The sequence below is a fragment of the Rattus rattus genome, chromosome 9, assembly GCF_011064425.1.
Source record: "Rattus rattus isolate New Zealand chromosome 9, Rrattus_CSIRO_v1, whole genome shotgun sequence".
Classification (NCBI taxonomy): Eukaryota; Metazoa; Chordata; class Mammalia; order Rodentia; family Muridae; genus Rattus; species Rattus rattus.
Window position 1 is genome coordinate 58,416,314 of NC_046162.1, and position 18,391 is coordinate 58,434,704.

Below are 18,391 nucleotides of genomic sequence, written 5' to 3' on the forward strand. Positions count from 1 at the left end.
TGTTTCCTCTAATACAACGTGAGCACCTGGGCCAGGCATCCCGCCTCTTTTGTTCATTGCTGTGCCCTAGCCCTGGGAGCAAAGGAGAGCTTGAAGAAGGTGCCAGCTAAAGAGGTCTTAGATTAACTCATAGTTACTGTCTTACCTGACGGATTTGCTTTATTTTAAGTTACATGTGTGTGAGTATGTAACCAGTGAGTCAGGTGCCTGAAGTGAGCTGGGGTTCAGGCAGTTGTGAGCCTGAAGAGTGGGACTTCAGTCCTGTAAGAGCCCCAGACCCCCTTTCTCCTGTCTCCTGACTTTGTTGTGATGGAGAGAGAAGTTCGTAGAAAGCTAAGCCGTAGCAAGCATCAAAACGGTGTGTTTGCTCTTTTGCTGTCATTATGCTGAGGACCTCTGATTCTGAGTTCCTCTCTGACCGCTGTCAGGTAAAGCCTCATCTGCTCTAAAATCTGCATCCTTGTTGGGTTTTTTCATTTTTTTTGTTTTGTTTTTTGTTTTTTGTTTTTGTTTTTTCCTGAGGTGAGGTTTTACTCTTTATTCTGGCTGTGCTTTAACTATGGAGATCAAGTTGGCCTGGAACTCACAGAGACCTGCCTGCCTCTGCCTCTTAAGAGCTTGGATTAAAGGCACATGCCACCCTCCTGGTTTAGGGTGCTGTTTTATGGGCTGGAGATCTAGCATGTGCAGATTCTGTCCCTAGCAGTGGGGAGGAAGCCACCATCTTATGATTTTAGTGAGATAACAAACTGGGACAGGACTAGAAACTGCCGAGTCTTGGGCCTAAAGCATCTGGAATTGTCTAAATCATTCTTTTCCTTTCTTTTCAGGAGTCGGAAAATACAGATCCGGAATATTCCACCTCAGCTCCGATGGGAAGTACGTGTTTGGAGAGGTTAATGCACAGGTTGGGTGGAGACTGGTCGTGGGACTCTGTCCGACTGAGTTGGTAGGAATAACTAGTCTCCACTGGGTGTGAGGTTAATAGGGTCTCATTTTTCACTCATGCTCTGGTGCGAGAGCCATTAAGGAGGTAGGAAGAGTGTTTCTAGAACTTTCTGATGGCAGAAATCTGAATCTGCTCCAAAAAGGCCCTTAGCCCAGAGTCAGGTGCATTCCTGCAACACTGACGATGCATCGAGTGTCGGGCCCTAAGGGATGGAATTTCGGGACCAAATGTCTGGTTCCTGCTGGTGCCCCAGAGCTTTGGGGTGGGGGTATTCAGACCCCAGGATGCTCAGACACCTTTTCTCTCCCTCTCCAGGTGCTGGATAGCCTTCTGGCTCAGTACGGCACAGTGGAGAACTGTGAGCAAGGTAAGACCCGGCCGGACAGGAGCAAAGTGGCTCAGCACCAGGCAGTTCTGTGATCAGATCCATTGGGAACACAGATGGGCATAGCACACGTGCTGGACACTGGTTCCAGCATTCGTCCTTCTGTGGGTGGAACCATGAAACTGGACTACTGTGTGATGAGCAGTCTGAACACCTTTTTCCTTCTTGTTTTTAGTAAGACAGGCTCTCGCAGGGTAGCCTTGGCTGGCCTGGAACTTGCAATGTAGAGCTTGTAGTTTAGATCAGGCTGGCCTGAAACTTCGATCTGACAGCCTCTGTCGCCTAAGTGTTGGGATTAAAGCCCCGGGATACCACCACACCCAGCCTCATTACTCTTTCTCAGTGAGGAGTCTCAGTCCCAAGCTTACAAGAATCACAATAGTTCAGTAATTTAAGAACAGAAACTTGTAGGGGCTGGGTGCATTTATTTAGTTTCAGCTTTGAGAGGCAGGAAGAGTTCTGTGAGTGTGAGGCCAGCCTTATGTACATAGACCTGCAGTACATAGACCTTGTCCTTGTCTTCTTCTTCTTCTTCTTCTTCTTCTTCTTTTTTTTTTTTTTTTTTTACTATTTTTATTTACTTAATGAACAAGTGCTCTATCTGCACGTGTACCTGCATGTCAGAAGAGGGCATCTCAGACCTCATTATAAGTGGTTGTGAGCCACCATGTGGTTGCTGGGAATTGAACTCAGGACCTCCGGAAGAGCAGGTGGTGCTCTTAACCACTGAGCCCTCTCTCCAGTCTGAGAGACCTTGTCTGTAAAAGGAAAAAGTCCTTCTGGGTGTGTTAGTAGACACATCTATCTCAGCACTTCAGTGGGTCTACAAGAGTGAGTTCCAGAAGAGCCAGGGCTACATGGAGAAACATACATACACACATACATACATACATACATACATACATACATACATACACACACACGCACATGGGATGGGGGTGGGAGAGGGCTGCAGAGATGGTTCAGTGATTAAGGACACTGGCTATTCTTCCAGAGACCCAGATTTGATTTCTAGCCCTCAGAGGTGGCTCACAGCCATCTGTAATTTCAGTTCCACATAAAATCAAAATGAAGGACAAGTTTGAAAAAAGTTTATTCCTTAATAGTTTGATGGGCAGGCAAAACCTTTTTGCTATTGGGTTCACAGAGGGAAGTGTAGGAATCCTAAGCTGTAAAAAGTATTAGATGTGATTTCGAGGTCTTCTGCTTCTAGTGTAAATCTTTTCCAGAGGAAATGAGTTTGGAGTGGTTTGGTTGCACACCCCAACATGAGGCTGTTTTAGATTTTTTTGTTTTTTTGTTTTTTTTTACAAAAGCCAACCCAGGAACATTGCATGTTCATGGGTAGCATGGCCTGCTTCAATTGAGGCAGGCCTGTCAGTCTCCTCAGTCGCTTCTTGGTGAAAACATTTAAAATCTTGTCACTCTCTGAAGTTCATAGGGCAGTGTGGTCTGTTGCTATCATACCACGTAGAAAGGAGCACTCCTGATGCACTCTTCTGTCTGTCTGTCTGTCTGTCTGTCTGTCACTCTGCTCACCAGTCAGCTCTTCTGGGGCCTCCTTCCCTATAATCCATATTCTCCGTTCAGTGAGACTCCTCCCCCTCCAGTCTTCCTTCTCTTTCGTCCCCTTTTTTCTGTGGTTTCCTCTCCTTTGACCTCCCTTTCTCCACTGTTTCCTTCTTCTGGTCTTCACTCTTTCCCTGTTTCATGTTCCTGAGAGCACAGGGTTTCTTGTCCTTCAGAACCTGCTTATTTAATTTAACTGCGTAATCTGCTTCCAGCTGGTTGTCTCGGATGACAGTATTTCAAATTTTTACAGCAAATAGTATTCCATTGTGCCTGATGTGTGTTGGGAAGGCACAGGATCAGTGCCTTTCTTCCGTGTGAACAGGGTAGCAGCCCACTTGTGAAAGCAGCAGCAGTGTGAGGTCTGTGTTCATTTGTAAATTCTCTGTGGGAAGGGTAAGCAGTACCTGCGGCATTCTCTGCCCTAACCTAGCTGGCCTTTCACCTTACACGCCAGGGCGTAGCTGAAGGTGCTGGTGGCTGTCGCCCAGCCCTGCTGCAGTGAGGCTCATAAATTAGACAGACTGGGTAGCCGCTCACTGAGGTGGCGGCTGTCTGTGCTGTGAACGACAGGCTCTGCCCGGCTGACCACCTCACTCTATCCCTGGAACCCACGTGGTGGGTAGAGGGAGCTGACTCTAAGTTGTCCTCTGACCTCTACTCGTGTGAACACAGGCAGACCTGAAATAGTTTTCAGTGATTAAAAAAGCATAAAAGGAGCCACAAACCTACAAACCCCAGGTTGGCCTCAGAAACAGTCCTGTCCGGCAATCGTCATCCTGCAGCCGCCACACTGAGCTCTGTCCGCTCTGTCAGCTCTGTCAGGCTTTCTTCGCAGGCAGACCCTTGCAGTGTAGTCCTGGCTGGTCTTGTACTCACTCAGCCCAGGCTGCGGGGGAGATCTCAGCCAGTTTTCTCCCTGTTCACCATGTGTGCAGTGCCCAAAGAGGCCAGAGGGTGGCGGCTGATTCCTTGGAAACAGAGATACTGAAGGTTATGATCTGCCTGCCATGTGGGTGCTGGGATTGAACTGTGACCTGTGGGTGAGCAGCCAGTGCTCTTGGCCACTGAGTCGTCTCTTTCTCTTTCTCTTTTTTTCCTTTCCTTTTCTTTTCTTTTTTCTTTTTTTATTAAAGCCACCTTTAAAAGTACAGTATAGTCTTGAACTTTCCTCTTTCATCTCCCAAGTGCCGAGACCGCAGGTACACGCTGTGATGCTTTGCCTGAAGTTCTTTCTCTTCTTTTAAATGTAGTAGCTCCACCCTCTACTGAGGTGGGTTAGTCCTTCTCCTGGTGGTGGTCAAGGTCATCCTTAGCTCCACGCCAGCCTGTGGCGTTTAGTGAGTCCCTGACTCACAAGGCTTATTAGTAGAGTGTAGCATGTGTAAAGGCCCTGGGTTTAATCTCCAGCGATGCAAAATGAATTGATGAATAATAAATAATAAATCCAAGTTTGGTCCTAAGTTCAATTCCCATCAACCACGTGGTGGCTCACAACCATCTACAATGGTTTCTGATGCCCTCTGCTGGCCTGCAGGTGTACATGCAGATAGAGCACTCATATACATTAAATTTAAAAAAAATCTTAAAACAAAACAAACTCAAGCTTTTGGACGGAAATCCTTCTTGGGACCCATGAGTGTGATGGTCTGATGCTGATGTGTCCCATGTCTGCCATCAAGAAGTCTAGCATACGTGAGCCCAGAATTCCTTCTCTGGTGAAGCTCACAGAATGGATTTAGATAATTCCAAATCTCTTGAGCTATTGAGAGAAGGAAACTAAAAGCCATTTTTTTCTTGACGTGTTACCTCTGTAAATGGCTAATCTCACCCATTGGGTGTTGCTTGTTTGCTAATTAACGTTCCCAGGGTGAGCGGCCTCCAGTGCTGGGATTTGCGTGGAGGAGGGGGGTATTTGCCTTGCTACGCCATTGCTACATCTGAAAGCCAGAAAGACTTCTAGCTCAGCCTCCAGTGTCTGTGAAGGAGGTTGTCTGAATTGTTTTTCACTGTCCTAGAGTGTATTCTCAGCTTGGTAGTCAGCCTGCTGCGTCCTCTGTTGACGGGTTGGTCAGCAGAGCTCTAACTGGTGGACTGTTCTGTTGTCTCCTCAGTGAACACCGAGAGTGAGACGGCGGTGGTCAATGTCACCTACTCTAACCGGGAGCAGACCAGGCAGTGAGTACCTCAGAAGTGGGCCTCTGAGGGGGTTGGGGGCGGGTTCTCCTTGGACCCCCATAATATGGGAGGGACCCATGGCTGGGTCCAGGCAGACTGGAATTCTCAGCTGGCTTCTGATTGGTTCAGCTGGCCCCAGGATCCCACAAAAGGTCTTTTAGGGGCATGTTTCAGAAACAAGAATTTTCTCACTGCGGGGGAGGGGGATGACTGGGAGAAGAGATTGCCTCTGGGTGCCTGGGCACACCAGAGTCCTGTCCTGTGTTGATGGCGCCATCTTTTGGTTGTGAGGGGGAACTGCCTCGTTCAAAACAGATCAAAGGTGTGCATATTTTCTCTTTTGAGATCATAGTGGCCTCCAACTCACTTTGGTAGCCAAGGGAGACCCTGATTCTGCCCCTGTTTCCCGAGCATTGGGGTTATGGGTGTGGATTACTGCAGCTGCATCCGGTGCAATGCCGGATGGTTAGGAGCTTGGGGACACGTTTCTAGGTTCCTCGAGTCCCCACCACCACCACAGGTCCCAGCTCCTCAGCCCTGGAATTAGCCCTTGGGAGTCTCGCTCCCTGAAGTGGTCAGAATATGTGTTGTGCATTGATTAGTTTTAGCTCTGTCTGGCTGTCACAGGGTGTTTACACACACACACACACACACACACACACACACACCTGCTTCAACATCTTCCAGTGGTCTTAGGTGGAAATTTTTTTTATTATTTTTTATTGGAAGATTTTTATGAACAATAAATCCCAAGGAAGCAAGTGGCATTGCTATATCAGTTACTTTTCCGTTAGTGTCTTCTCTCTCACAGACCAGAAAGTTCCATAATGATGGAGGGGTGGCAGACAGAAGGTTAGCTACAGTATCCCCAGTGTCTTCCCATCTGTAACTCAGTAGGTGCTTTGGGTAAGGAAGTTTGGCATGAGTTGGAGTGACCATTGGACTACCTGTTCCTAGAGCCATCATGAAGCTAAATGGCCATCAACTGGAGAACCATGCCCTGAAGGTTTCCTACATACCTGATGAGCAGATAGCACAAGGTCCTGAGAATGGGCGCCGTGGAGGCTTCGGGTCTCGAGGCCAGCCCAGGCAGGGGTCACCAGTAGCAGCAGGGGCGCCAGCCAAGCAGCAGCAGGTGGACATCCCTCTCCGGCTCCTGGTGCCCACGCAGTATGTAGGCGCCATCATTGGCAAGGAGGGTGCCACCATCCGAAACATCACAAAACAGACTCAGTCCAAGTGAGTGTTGGGAAAGGGAGGTGGATGCAGGGAAGAGGTGGGCCTGGGGCAGCTCCGGGAAGCACATGGTTTGGGCATCAGCACTTTTGTCCTTGGAATGTTGCAAGGGACATGGATGGTCACTGTTGCCAGTGTTACCTCTGTGTTAAGAGTTGGGCAAATGAGGAGGCAGATGGGTCTGGGTTCACTGTCTCTAGAAGGAAGAGTTGCTCATATCAGGGTGCTCCAGGATACTCAGTCCTGTGAGCCGGGAGTTAGCCATTGGTCGGGTACTCTGGGATAAGTAGCCACTTCATGATGGTCACAAGCTGGACAGCCTGGCTTAAAAAAGGTCAGGGTTCTTTGGCATAAGTCGTAATTATGTCCCATTGTAGTACGGCCACCTGCTTTCCTGTTGTTACAGATAAACAGTGGTTATGGGGAAGAACGGCTCAGCTCGTATCCCTAACATACACAGTAAATCACGATTATTTACTTGTCGTTGGGGCAGTGTGTCTCCCAGTACATTGTTTGAAAAAGGACACTAGAAGGAGAAAGATAGCTGTACAGTCACACACAGCTGGGGAATGTCCCCATCCAGTAGCTGTGAGGTGGCCTGCATTGTCCTTTTAGAGGTGGGCAGAGCAACGCCTGGTGTGGCTCCCAGGCCCCTTCTTGACTTTCCTGGTTCTGTACTTGACAGGCCCCATTCTAAGGAGAGTGGACGCTAGGCTTTTAATTGACAAGAGGTGGGGAAGTCCGGTGTTATTGGAGACAATTAACCAGCTTTCTCCTTGTGGTGCTCAGGATAGACGTGCACAGGAAGGAGAACGCGGGGGCTGCGGAGAAGGCCATCAGTGTGCACTCGACCCCTGAAGGCTGTTCCTCGGCGTGTAAGATGATCTTGGAGATTATGCACAAGGAGGCAAAGGACACCAAGACGTAAGACCCAGCTGCACTCGTGACGGCGACACACGGCTTTCGTTTTCTGGTTTTTCTTTTTTGGCTGCACTAAGAGTGAAGGCCAGGGCTTTACACCTACCAGGCAGGAACTTTGCTGCTGAACCATGTGCCGCCCTCAGGCCACCCTCAGACTTGTTAATAGCAGCGAAACAGATTAGGAGAGAGTCGCAGGCTGTACACAAATGTAGGAGCTGGCAGATAAGCTCTTATCCTTGTATAATTGTATAGAAATCTTATATACTCGATGTTTATATTTGTGTATGCATATATGTATATGTATATATATGGATGTGTGTGCATTAGGGTCTTCGTGAATGGAGTATGCCCGTAGATGTGTTAGCACAGACGTCAGGCTGAAATCCCTCTATGCCTTTTATAAACTCTTTGGTCACCTCGGTCAGTAAATACAAAGCTCCTATAGAAAGGGAAGCGACAGAGGGGTTGAAATATAGCATGGTAGCATGCAGTGGATGCCTGCATGTGTGAGGACCTGACTGTGGGCCCCTCTAATGCAGAACAGTGCAGGGGATTCACTTACAATAATTTGGTTCTGGGTCCTGTGGTAGGGTGGGGTATTTGAGATAGGATCCCTGTACCCTGGTTAGCCCTGAACTTCTGTGACCCTGCTCTCTGCTATACCACCTCACCAGGCTTCCATTTCTACTCGTTTTCTTGAGACTGGCTCAGGGGGTGGAGAGATGGCTCAACCGTTAAGAGCAGATACTGTCCTATTAGGACCAAACTTCACATCTCACCCTCCTTCATACTGGGTGGCTCACAAACTCAAGCTCCAAGCGATCCATTGCCTCATCTTCTCACTGACTTCCACAGCAACTTCACAGCACCCTACCTCCCACACACAGTCTTTGAGAAGAGCGGGTCTTCCACAGGCTCTGTGCTCATGGTGTTCCTAAGTCCGCTGATAATTAAGCATCATCACACTAAGTTTAGTTGTTTTCCTTTTTCACTTGTTTTTTGTTTAGTTTTGTTTGAGACAGAGTGTCTCCATTTGAGGCTGGCCTCGAACTCACAGAGCCCTGTCTGCCTCTCTGCCTCCTGTGCACCGTAATGTCTGTCTAAGTGGTTTTGTTGTTGTTTTTTAAGACAGCTTTTCTTTTTAGGGTTCAACTAGTATAATAATGCTGTGCTTGTTTGCGGATTGCCTAGGTCAGCCTAGAATTCCTGGATCCTCCAGCTTCAGCCCAAGCAGCTGGGACTGGAAGGCAAATGCCAGCAGCACATTGTGTGTCCTTTCTTCACCTTAGGGGTGAAGCCTGGGCCTCATGCTGGACAGACAACAGTACTACTGAGCTAAATCCCCAAGCCAAGTGCACACAGTTTTTAGTGTGCAGTCATATGACGTTCCATTTGCATGTGTTGACCATGTACCTGTTGCCTGTGATCACAAGCATAAATAAAACTGTGGCTCCCGAATTTCAGACTGCAGTCCTTGTCCCCCATTTCTCTGTCGAACACTGAGCTCTGCTGGGTTTGTGATCTGACAGCTTGGCTCAGGGTTTGTTCTGGGTTCGCATAGTTGGGTAAGTTGGGTAACATAGTTCGGTCTTTGTTGACATCATTGATCAGGCTGTCCCCCACTTCCTCCCAGGGCAGACGAAGTTCCCCTGAAGATCCTGGCTCATAATAACTTCGTGGGGCGACTCATTGGAAAAGAAGGGCGGAACTTGAAGAAGGTGGAGCAGGATACAGAGACAAAGATCACCATCTCCTCGTAAGTCTCTCAGTGGTTTCCTCCTCAGCGGTGGTGAGCTCAGGGTGGGGTACAGGGGACCTGCCACTAAGCCTTAGCACAACCCTTTTTTGGGATGAATCGAATTGGAGAAGTGGTGAGATCATTTTATCCTGCTCAATAAGGGCTGGAGTACCTTAACACCTCCCCTTGGCACAACGTTCTAGATTTGTGCATCACCACGAAAGCCTGCCGTGAGGCCTGACCTTGAGGTGTGTCTGCCACTGTGAGAGGTGCACAAACCCTGGTTCTTTTCAGCCGGGGCGTACTGGGCTTAAAGCTGTTTGCAGAGTAACTCTGCCGCACAACAGCACATAGAGGTCTGCCTGCGGCAATTTGAGTGTCTGACGACCACAACCTTTCATGATTAGCTTGTGTTCCCACAGACAGAATTGTTGGGATTAGGTCACTCACCTTGCCCTGGTTACCTGAAGGCCAGAGATCGGGCTCCTGTCCAGAAGTTAGGCATCCTTTAGAAATGCTTGCTGGGCCTGTACTCAGTTGGTCTGCCCTGGTTACCTGAAAGCTGGAGAAAGGGCCACTGGCCAGAAGTTAGGCATTTTTTAGGAATGCTGGGCCTGTCCTCAGTTGGTCTTTGGCTTTGTTCCTAGCTGGGGTCTGGTTCTCATCCTGCACTGCCCACTGCTTGACACTGTCCTGCTTTCTTGCCAGGCTCCAGGATCTCACGCTCTATAACCCTGAAAGGACCATAACTGTGAAGGGGGCCATTGAGAACTGCTGCAGGGCTGAGCAGGAGATCATGAAGAAAGTTCGAGAGGCTTACGAGAATGACGTGGCTGCCATGAGCGTGAGTGAGAGGCACCTTCTTCATGTGTTGCTGGAGTTGAGTCTAGGCCTTGGAGATAGCTCTGAGCTACATCCCAAGCTCCTCTTGCACCCTTCTCTGACCTCAGTAAGGGTGGCAGCAGGCAGGGTGACCAGCACAGCCTTGCAGAATCACTTTTATTTAAAAATTTACTTGTTTTATGTTTGTGCATGTTTTGCCTGTGTGTATCTCAGGACACTGTGTATCCCAGGTTCTTGCCAAGGCCAGAAGAGGGCACTGGACTCTCCAGAACTAAAATTATAGATGGTTGTAGGTGCTTGAAATTGAACCTGTGGAGTCCTTTGGAAGAGTAGCCAGTGCCCTTAACCACTGAGCTGCATTTCCAGCTCCTCAGTTTGTGCTTCTGGATTTAACTCATTTAAATTTGTTTTTTGGTGGTGGTGGTGGTGGTGGGGATCAAGTCTGGAGTCTTGCACATTGCAGGCAGACTGTCTGTTGTTGGAATGGGCTAGTGTTTTTACTCACGGGGCTCATCATGTGGCTGCTGGGCTGGAGGCAGAGTCCTGGGTCTCATAGATTCTGTACTTTAGCCAATCTGTGATCTATATGATTTCACCTAGTAAAACTTGTATACTATAGTAGACAGAAGGGTCACAACTTTAACTTTAACTGAGACAGTACTGTACTATGTAGTCTAGAACAGAATTCAATGCTACCTTAGCCTCCCAAGCGCTGGACTTATAGGCATGTGTTACTTTGAGGATTTTTTTTTTTTTTTTTTTTAAGATTTATTTATTTATTTATTTTATGTATATGAGTACACTTCAGACACAACAGAAGAGGGCATTAGATCTCATTACAGATGGCTATGAAATACGATGTGATTGTTGGAATTTGAACTCAGGACCTCTGGAAGAGCAGTCAGTGCTCTTAACCACTGAGCCATCTCTCCAGCCCTTTTCTTTCTTTTCTTAATGTGTATGTGTGGATAGGTATGTATGTATGGGTGGTTAGGTGTGTGTATGGGTGATTAAGTGTGTGTATGTGTGGTTAGGTGTATGTGGGTGGTTAGGTGTGTGTATGTGTGGTTAGGTGTGTGTATGGGTGGTTAGGTGTATGTGTGGTTAGGTGTGTGTATGGGTGGTTAGGTGTGTGTATGGGTGGTTAGGTGTGTGTATGGGTGGTTAGGTGGGTGGTTAGGTGGTGTGTGTATGGGTGGTTAGGTGGTGTGTGTATGGGTGGTTAGAGGTGTGTATGTGTGGTTAGGTGTGTGTATGGGTGGTTAGGTGGTGTGTGTATGGGTGGTTAGGTGGTGTGTGTATGGGTGGTGTGTGTATGGGTGGTTAAGTGTGTGTATGGGTGATTAGATGTGTGTATGGGTGATTAGGTGTGTGTATGGGTGGTTAGGTGGTGTGTGTATGTATGGTTAGGTGTGTGTATGTGGGTGGTTAGGTGTGTGTATGTGGGTTAGGTGTGTGTGTGGGTGGTTAGGTGTGTGTATGGGTGGTTAGGTGGTGTGTGTATGTATGGTTAGGTGTGTGTATGTGGGGGGTTAGGTGTGTGTATGTGTGGTTAGGTGTGTGTATGTGGTAGGTGTGTGTATGGGTGGTTAGGTGGTGTGTGTATGGGTGGTTATGTGGTGTAGGGTGGTGTGTGTATGGGTGGTTAGGTGGTGTGTGTATGGGTGGTTAGGTGTGTGTATGGGTGGTTAGGCATGCATATGTAGAGGCCCGAGGAGGACATTGGGTGTCATCCTCTTATTTCATTCAGACATGGCTTTTACCAAATCTGGAGCTTGGTGGGTGACAGCAAGACCCAGCAATCCTGTCTCGGCCCCGCAAAGTCCATTGAGCTTAGGGTCACGTGTGATTCTTTGTCCGTTGTTGGTGTTCACCCTTGGATGCTAGTGTTCCTGCTGAGCCATTCTACCATCTCAAGTTAAAGTTGTTTGTCACCGTCTCGTTTCACTGAGACAGGGTCTCAGGGTGTCACCTAGGCTGACTTAGAACTTGTTAAGTAGACCGGGCTAGCTTATGACTCAGAACCCTCTGCTCTGCCTCTGCCTCCTGGTGCTGGGCTTTATTCCCTCTTACCCAGCCCCACCTTGAGCTTTTAGAGGAAACTGGAGATAGCAGGAAGGCTCAGAAGTACTACAGGCTCAGAACTACCTTGGCCCTAGGAATCAAAGGAAACGTTGTCTCCGCTTCTCATCGAATGGCAGCACAGTCTCAGGTTATGAGCATGGTGGCAGACATAACTAGGGAGCCTGCAGGACTTACCAGTTCAGTCCGTGAGGACATTTCCATGACCCATGGCTCCATAGTGCCAGGCAGGTTTTGTAGAAAAGCAAATAAGTCTTGTAGAGCTCTGCCTGCTCTAGGGGCACTGGCCAGAGCCACATGCCAGAGTTCAGCAGGCTGACAGTACCTCCCTCTCTCCTACAGTTGCAGTCTCACCTCATCCCTGGGCTCAACCTGGCTGCTGTAGGTCTCTTCCCAGCTTCTTCTAGTGCCGTTCCACCTCCTCCCAGCAGTGTCACTGGGGCTGCTCCCTATGGCTCCTTCATGGTAGGTGGAAGGTCTTATTACCCGCAAGTCTGAGGGTCTGGGACATTGGCAAGAGGGAGGGAAGAGAGTCCTCTGCAGCCAGAATGCCAGCTACAAGGAGAGGAGCCCAGCTGAGGCATCAGCCCCAGTGGAGGAGTGGCTTCCCACTTGGTTTTACCTCCCTTTAGTTGGAGGTGAGAGATCGTGGCACCCTCTTATTGTCCAGGGTGCAGCTAGGTACCCACATCTGTTACTTTTGGACAAGGTATGGCAGCTGAGTGGAGGGGCTCCTGGGTCCTGCCTCCCTCCCTGGTCCTTTGGTAAGGAGTCCCCTGTTCTGGCAGCAGGCTCCGGAGCAGGAGATGGTACAGGTGTTCATCCCCGCCCAGGCTGTGGGTGCCATCATCGGCAAGAAGGGCCAGCACATCAAACAGCTCTCCCGGTTCGCCAGTGCCTCCATCAAGGTGATTTGCTCTTCCAGGTCTCTATCAAATCCAGTCCCCTTCACACTTCACACTGGGAATGAGAAGCCCGCCCTTGTGAGTGTCTTCAGTGCTTCTCAGTTTCCAGGCTAGACAGGAGGCAGGATGCGCATACACAGCAGGCTGAGTGAGCGTCTGCAGCGATGTAGAATAGACCTAGTCCAACCCCATTCCAGCCCCGCACCCCTGCTGGCAAGGGTCCCTTCAGTGTCCTGCCTTGTGTGGCAAGTCTGTCAGCATCCTGGTGTAGGACACCGGAAGCAGGTGGCGCCTCACACTGAATGCTATCTATGCTGGTTGTCCTTTAACCACCCTGGATCATGGATCCTGGAGAACAAGGAGCCTCTCCTTAGGAAGCCAGTGCTGTTTATCTCCATTTAAAGCTTTGTGGTTCCCTCCCTGACGCCAAGAGCTGTAGCCCCCTGCATGCTCGCCCCAGTCATCTCATAACCCCCTGCCCCTTGGCAGCAGTCTTCTAAAACCCTCAGGTGGGGTTGGTGTTGGTTCAGTCCTACTGTGTGCCGGTCACCGAGGCAGGTCCTTCGAGCGCCTGTGCCATTACCACAGTTCTTGTGTGCAGACAGGAACTTGGGCTCTTAGTTCTTCCCTCTCAGAATGGGCACTGGGAAGGAAGTAGAGGGCCTGAGATGCCCTGTCTCCTGGAAGCAGCGCCCTCTGACCAGCTCTGTTTTGTAGATTGCTCCACCAGAAACGCCTGACTCCAAAGTTCGAATGGTTGTCATCACTGGACCCCCAGAGGCTCAGTTCAAGGTCTGATCTCTATTGTTCTTCCTCAATGGGTACAGGGGAACTGAGGTTGGGAACTTAACACATGCAAGAAAAACCATGTGGCAGCTTCTGCTCCCTGTCAAATTCCTGTCCCATTTTCCAGTCTTTTCTACAGGACACCCAGCTGCAAAGCTGCTTTTCAGGTGCTCCCAAGCTCAATTTCTGTTCGTTTCCTCCTTCCTTCCTCACTTCCTCATGGTTCACACAGGCATGTGAGAAAGAAAAAATCAGGCGTTTGCATTTGATACCAACGCCCCTTCTTTCTGTTTGTGCTGCTTCACCTGATCTCTGTGAGGACAGGCTGGGGGCTCCCTAGTCATCCAAGGCGTGTCATTTCATGCTTTTCATGGTTGAGATGCGATAGCTATTACCACATCTATATAAGTCATTCCAGAATGTATGAGTGTGGTGTAACCTTTGAGGTGGTCTCAGTAGATTAGCAGGCCCAGAACTGGCTGTGCAGACCCAATTTGACTCTGAACTTGTGAACAAGCCTCTGTAGTGCTGGGGTATTCCTTTACTCATGGGTCATAATCTGAGGGTCTCTCTCCAGCATTATGGGTAATCAGGGGAACCTTAAAGATTCCCCGCTGAGGTTTTAGCTGCTTGGTTTTCTTAGGTAGAGTTCTGGCTAACTTGATAGAAAAGGCTGGACCAGAGCCTGGGCCTACACTCCTATGTAGATACATGGCCACTTTTAACCATGACCTCCTCTCTCTAGGCTCAGGGAAGAATCTATGGCAAACTAAAAGAAGAGAATTTCTTTGGTCCCAAGGAGGAAGTAAAGCTGGAGACCCACATCCGGGTCCCAGCTTCAGCAGCTGGCCGGGTCATTGGCAAAGGCGGCAAAACGGTGAGCTCTGAGGGCTGAGAGACAAGCCTTGGACTCTAAACCCACACCTTTGTCTGGCTTTTTCCTCCCCTGCTGTCATTGTCCACCTTTCACCCACCCTCCACTTCTACCGTGGTCTTTATTTTCTTGCTGTGGTGCTACGTATTGAGCCCAGGGCCTGATCTGTGCTAAGCTGACGCTCTGCAGCTGAGGTGCCTCGTCCCCCATGCACAGTTGTTGCTGGCACGCTGAGCGCTCTTGCGTCCCACCCCTAGGTGAATGAGCTGCAGAACTTGACCGCAGCCGAGGTGGTCGTGCCGAGAGACCAGACCCCAGACGAGAACGACCAAGTCATTGTTAAGATCATCGGACATTTCTATGCCAGCCAGGTATGTGCCGTGCTCCCCTATGTACCACAGGACTCAGGAGTCAGTAGCAGAGAAATGAGGGCTCTTAAGGTTGGTCGGTGTGACTTGCACAGGACCCATTATGACCTCCCCTGCTCTCGGCTGGGTTGGTCTTGTTCAGGTTGTAAAGATGTGTTGTTCCCTTTTAGACTTCAAAGTGGTTCTGTGGGTAAAGTGTTTACCACTCTGGGGTGTACAACACTCAGGCGACAGACAGGTGGATCTCTTCAGTTCAAGGCCAGCCTGGTCTGAGGCATCACAGAGAAACTGACCAGAGTGAGGGAAAAATGTTTACCACTAAACCTAAACGCAGTCTCCAGTGCTGACAGGGCGGCAGAGAGACAACTGCAAATCATAATTCAAAGAAGTTTATGTATGATATTAATGACTGTGTATGCAATATCTTCATAATCTCTATGGTTATCCTGGACCCCTTTTAAACTGGATAGGAAGTTAGCATTCAGCTTTGGTCCTGGAAGGGGGCCCTGTTCATCCTCTGCCCTCCCAGGAACTCAGCATCTAGATGAGGCTCACTTTCCACTCAGTAATCCATCCGATTCCGCCTCCTGACAACTGGGCTCACATGTGTGCCACCATACCTGGCTTTCTTTTTCTTTTTTTTTTTTTTTTTTTTTTTTCTTTTTTTCAGAGCTGGGGACCGAACCCAGGGCCTGGCGCTTCCTAGGCAAGTGCTCTACCACTGAGTTAAATCCCCAACCCCTTCTTTTTTTTTTTAAAGGTCTTTTTTTATTTATTTTATTTATACGAGTACACTGTTGCTGTCTTCAGACACACCTAAGAGGGTGTTGGATCCCATTACAGATAGTTGTGAGCCACCATGTGGTTGCTGGGAATTGAACTCAGGACCTCTGGAAGAGCAGTCAGTGCTCTTAACCGCTGAGCCATCTCTCCAGCCCCATACCTAGCTTTCTATGTTTGTCACTGACTATGAAGTCACAGGAAAGGGAGTCAATCTCATGTTCAAATTTTGTTGACCCTCAGCAAGGGGCAGAAAAGGTTGACAAAAGGGCTTTCCCCAGCCCCCAAACATTTCCACGGTGTTACATCTCTAGTTTTCACTGTGCTGTGGCCTCCAGGGGCTGCTTGAGCAATTAGGGCAAGAATAAATGCCTTCAACTCAGGCCACACAGCCTCTGCTCTCTCACCTGGTATTGGTAACTAACTGCCTCTTAAGGATCTTTGAGGAAGTGAGAGCCTCGGGGACGATAGCAAAGATTTATGATTATGAAAGACTCAGCGCTGTCTCACGGGCTTTGTGCCTCTTAACTCAGTTACACCCCAAAGAGCCCCATTATTCAAGTGGATGACATGAGGCTTGTCAGGATGAATCGCAGGCCCAGTTTGCACAGTACTAGGTGTGGTGCAGACATTATTTTGGTTGTTCAGAAAAAGGAGTTGGTGGAAATCTATGTTTTTAAAAAAAACTCAACAAAGCCAATGAGATCTTTCCCCTCCTTCTCCTTTTGTGTGTGTGCATGTATGCGTGTGAGACAAGACAGATTCACTCTGTAGCTTGAACTGGCCTCAACTCTTGGGCAGTCCTGTCTTTATCTCCCACATTGAGATCATGTGAGACGTCACCGCTCTCGGTCCAACTCAGGCAGTGCTTATGGACGGACCAGTTTTCTTTTCAGTGGAGTACTCTGTCTGTGGGAAGGCAATGGTTAGGAAAATCTTCCATGTGGAGCCCACTTTGCAGTTAGTTGATTTTGCATCTAACACTTCATTCTTACTCCTGGGGAAACTTGAAAAGATCTCACTGTGTAGCCCTGATGTGGAACTGGCTACCTAGATCAAGCTGGTCTCTAACTCAGGTCCATCTGCCTCTGCCTCTCAGCTGCAGAGATGTGCCCCTATAACCAGTGGGAAGAAACTTTGAGATTTTTGTAAAAATGTGAATGTGTGTTTTGCTGGCATGTACGTCTGTGTACCCCCAGAAGGCGGAAAACGGCACTGAGCCTTTCTGGAAAGGCGTTAACAGTTGTTGGCTCCCATGTAGGAGCTGGGATAAGCACCAAGGTCCCTGAATGAGCAGCTAGTGCTCCTAACTACTGAGCAATGGAAGGAATTTTTGAGAAGCTTTCCTTCTTAGAAGAAAGTGGAAGCTATTAAAAGAAAGTGGTGCTTCATCCATTTCATGGGGAGCTGATTGTTCCGTCCCTGCCAGCTACCCCATCCGTGATCCGGCATTTTACTCTCTTGCCTGCACAGTTTCTCTCCATAGTCCCTGAAGTAGTACCTTCTAATTTATGAATGGGTTACCATGAAATGTCCTTAGTCCTAGGAACCGCCCTCCCATTTTAGCTTCATTAGCGTGTCACAGTGGTAACTCTCCCTTGAATTGACGGATGGACAGACAGATGGACCGATGGACATACACACCCTTACTCAGGTTTCCCTCTATTTAATAGTCTATTGAGCTGCAAATGCCATTTCTGTTGTTGGTATGCTAAGCTCCTCTCCCTGTGGAAATCCTCACCTGCCTGTTCTGAACGCAGATGGCGCAGCGGAAGATCCGAGACATCCTGGCTCAAGTGAAGCAGCAGCACCAGAAGGGACAGAGCAACCAGGCCCAGGCACGAAGGAAGTGACCCCGCCCTTTCCTGTCCCATTGGCTCCAGATCAGCAGGCGGAACACAGGACTGGAGGGCGGGTGGAGGGCCGTTGTGCTCCTCCTAGCAGGCCTGAGAATGAGTGGGAATCAGGGCGTTTGGGTCTGGCTGGAGATCAGGTTTGCACACTGTCTTGAGAAAAATGTTCCAGTGAGGAATCCTGATCTCTCGCCCCCAATTCAGCCCGCTGGCCGCAGCCCGCCTACCCCCTGGAATGTCACCATTGCAGTTGTAGCTTGGGTTGCTTTTAAACGTGGATTGTCTTGAGGAAGCTCTCCAACCTCCATCAGAAGGATGGGTCAGATCCCAGTGGGGAAGAGAAATAAAATTTCCTTCAGGTTTTATAAAACCTCAAAGGACGGTTTGTTTCTTAAACCCCCCAGATCTTTCTGACCTTCTGCCTTCTTGGCCAATTCATGAAGATCCCTCCCATTCTTAATGTCTTGACCTCACCTCTTCCTGTGTCACTGTTTTAGCTGTGTTGCTGTGGGGTGCAGGAGGGCAGGAGGGCTAGAACACAGCTTTGTTTACAATGTTAACTCTGGAGAACAGCGGCCCTGGATAGTTTAATTCTGGTTCTTCCTTAACCAACCACTGGGAACAGCAAGATATAAAGGAGAGAGTTAATAATTGAAATATGGACTGATCCACGTTTAAAAGGAGTCCGAGGCTAAGGATAGAGCTCAGTGGTCAGGGTGCTTGCCCAACATGGATGAGGCCCTGGGTTCCATCCTTGGCATCACAAAGAAGAAAAAATAGCATGCCTTTGTGGCTGAGCTCTTGCAGATTTTGAAAAATTGGCACAACAGGAATTTCTCCCGGCCAGCTGCGGCTTCCCCACCTCATTTACCCCTGTAACCCTGTGGGTCCTGCATGGTGCCCCGGTACCCGGGAGTGGTGCCG

At 49.0% G+C, this 18,391-nt stretch overlaps 1 protein-coding gene across 3 annotated transcripts in view; it reads left to right on the forward strand.

Annotated features, from left to right (window-relative positions):
- Igf2bp1 (insulin like growth factor 2 mRNA binding protein 1) overlaps positions 1–17,844 on the forward strand; it is a 42,283-nt gene extending 24,439 nt beyond the window's left edge. Inside the window, exons 3-15 of one of the 3 annotated variants that reach the window (XM_032912619.1) lie at positions 831–879; positions 1,265–1,316; positions 5,018–5,081; positions 6,039–6,320; positions 7,107–7,241; positions 8,872–8,994; positions 9,685–9,820; positions 12,244–12,366; positions 12,690–12,809; positions 13,524–13,598; positions 14,338–14,469; positions 14,724–14,837; positions 17,375–17,844. In XM_032912619.1, the coding sequence (XP_032768510.1) occupies positions 831–879; positions 1,265–1,316; positions 5,018–5,081; positions 6,039–6,320; positions 7,107–7,241; positions 8,872–8,994; positions 9,685–9,820; positions 12,244–12,366; positions 12,690–12,809; positions 13,524–13,598; positions 14,338–14,469; positions 14,724–14,837; positions 17,375–17,467 (1,498 nt within the window). In that variant the 3' untranslated portion in view covers positions 17,468–17,844. The remainder of the gene's footprint in view (positions 1–830; positions 880–1,264; positions 1,317–5,017; positions 5,082–6,038; positions 6,321–7,106; positions 7,242–8,871; positions 8,995–9,684; positions 9,821–12,243; positions 12,367–12,689; positions 12,810–13,523; positions 13,599–14,337; positions 14,470–14,723; positions 14,838–17,374) is intronic. The other 2 variants (XM_032912620.1, XM_032912621.1) reach the window with 2 other exon arrangements.
- The last annotated feature ends 547 nt before the right edge of the window (positions 17,845–18,391 follow it).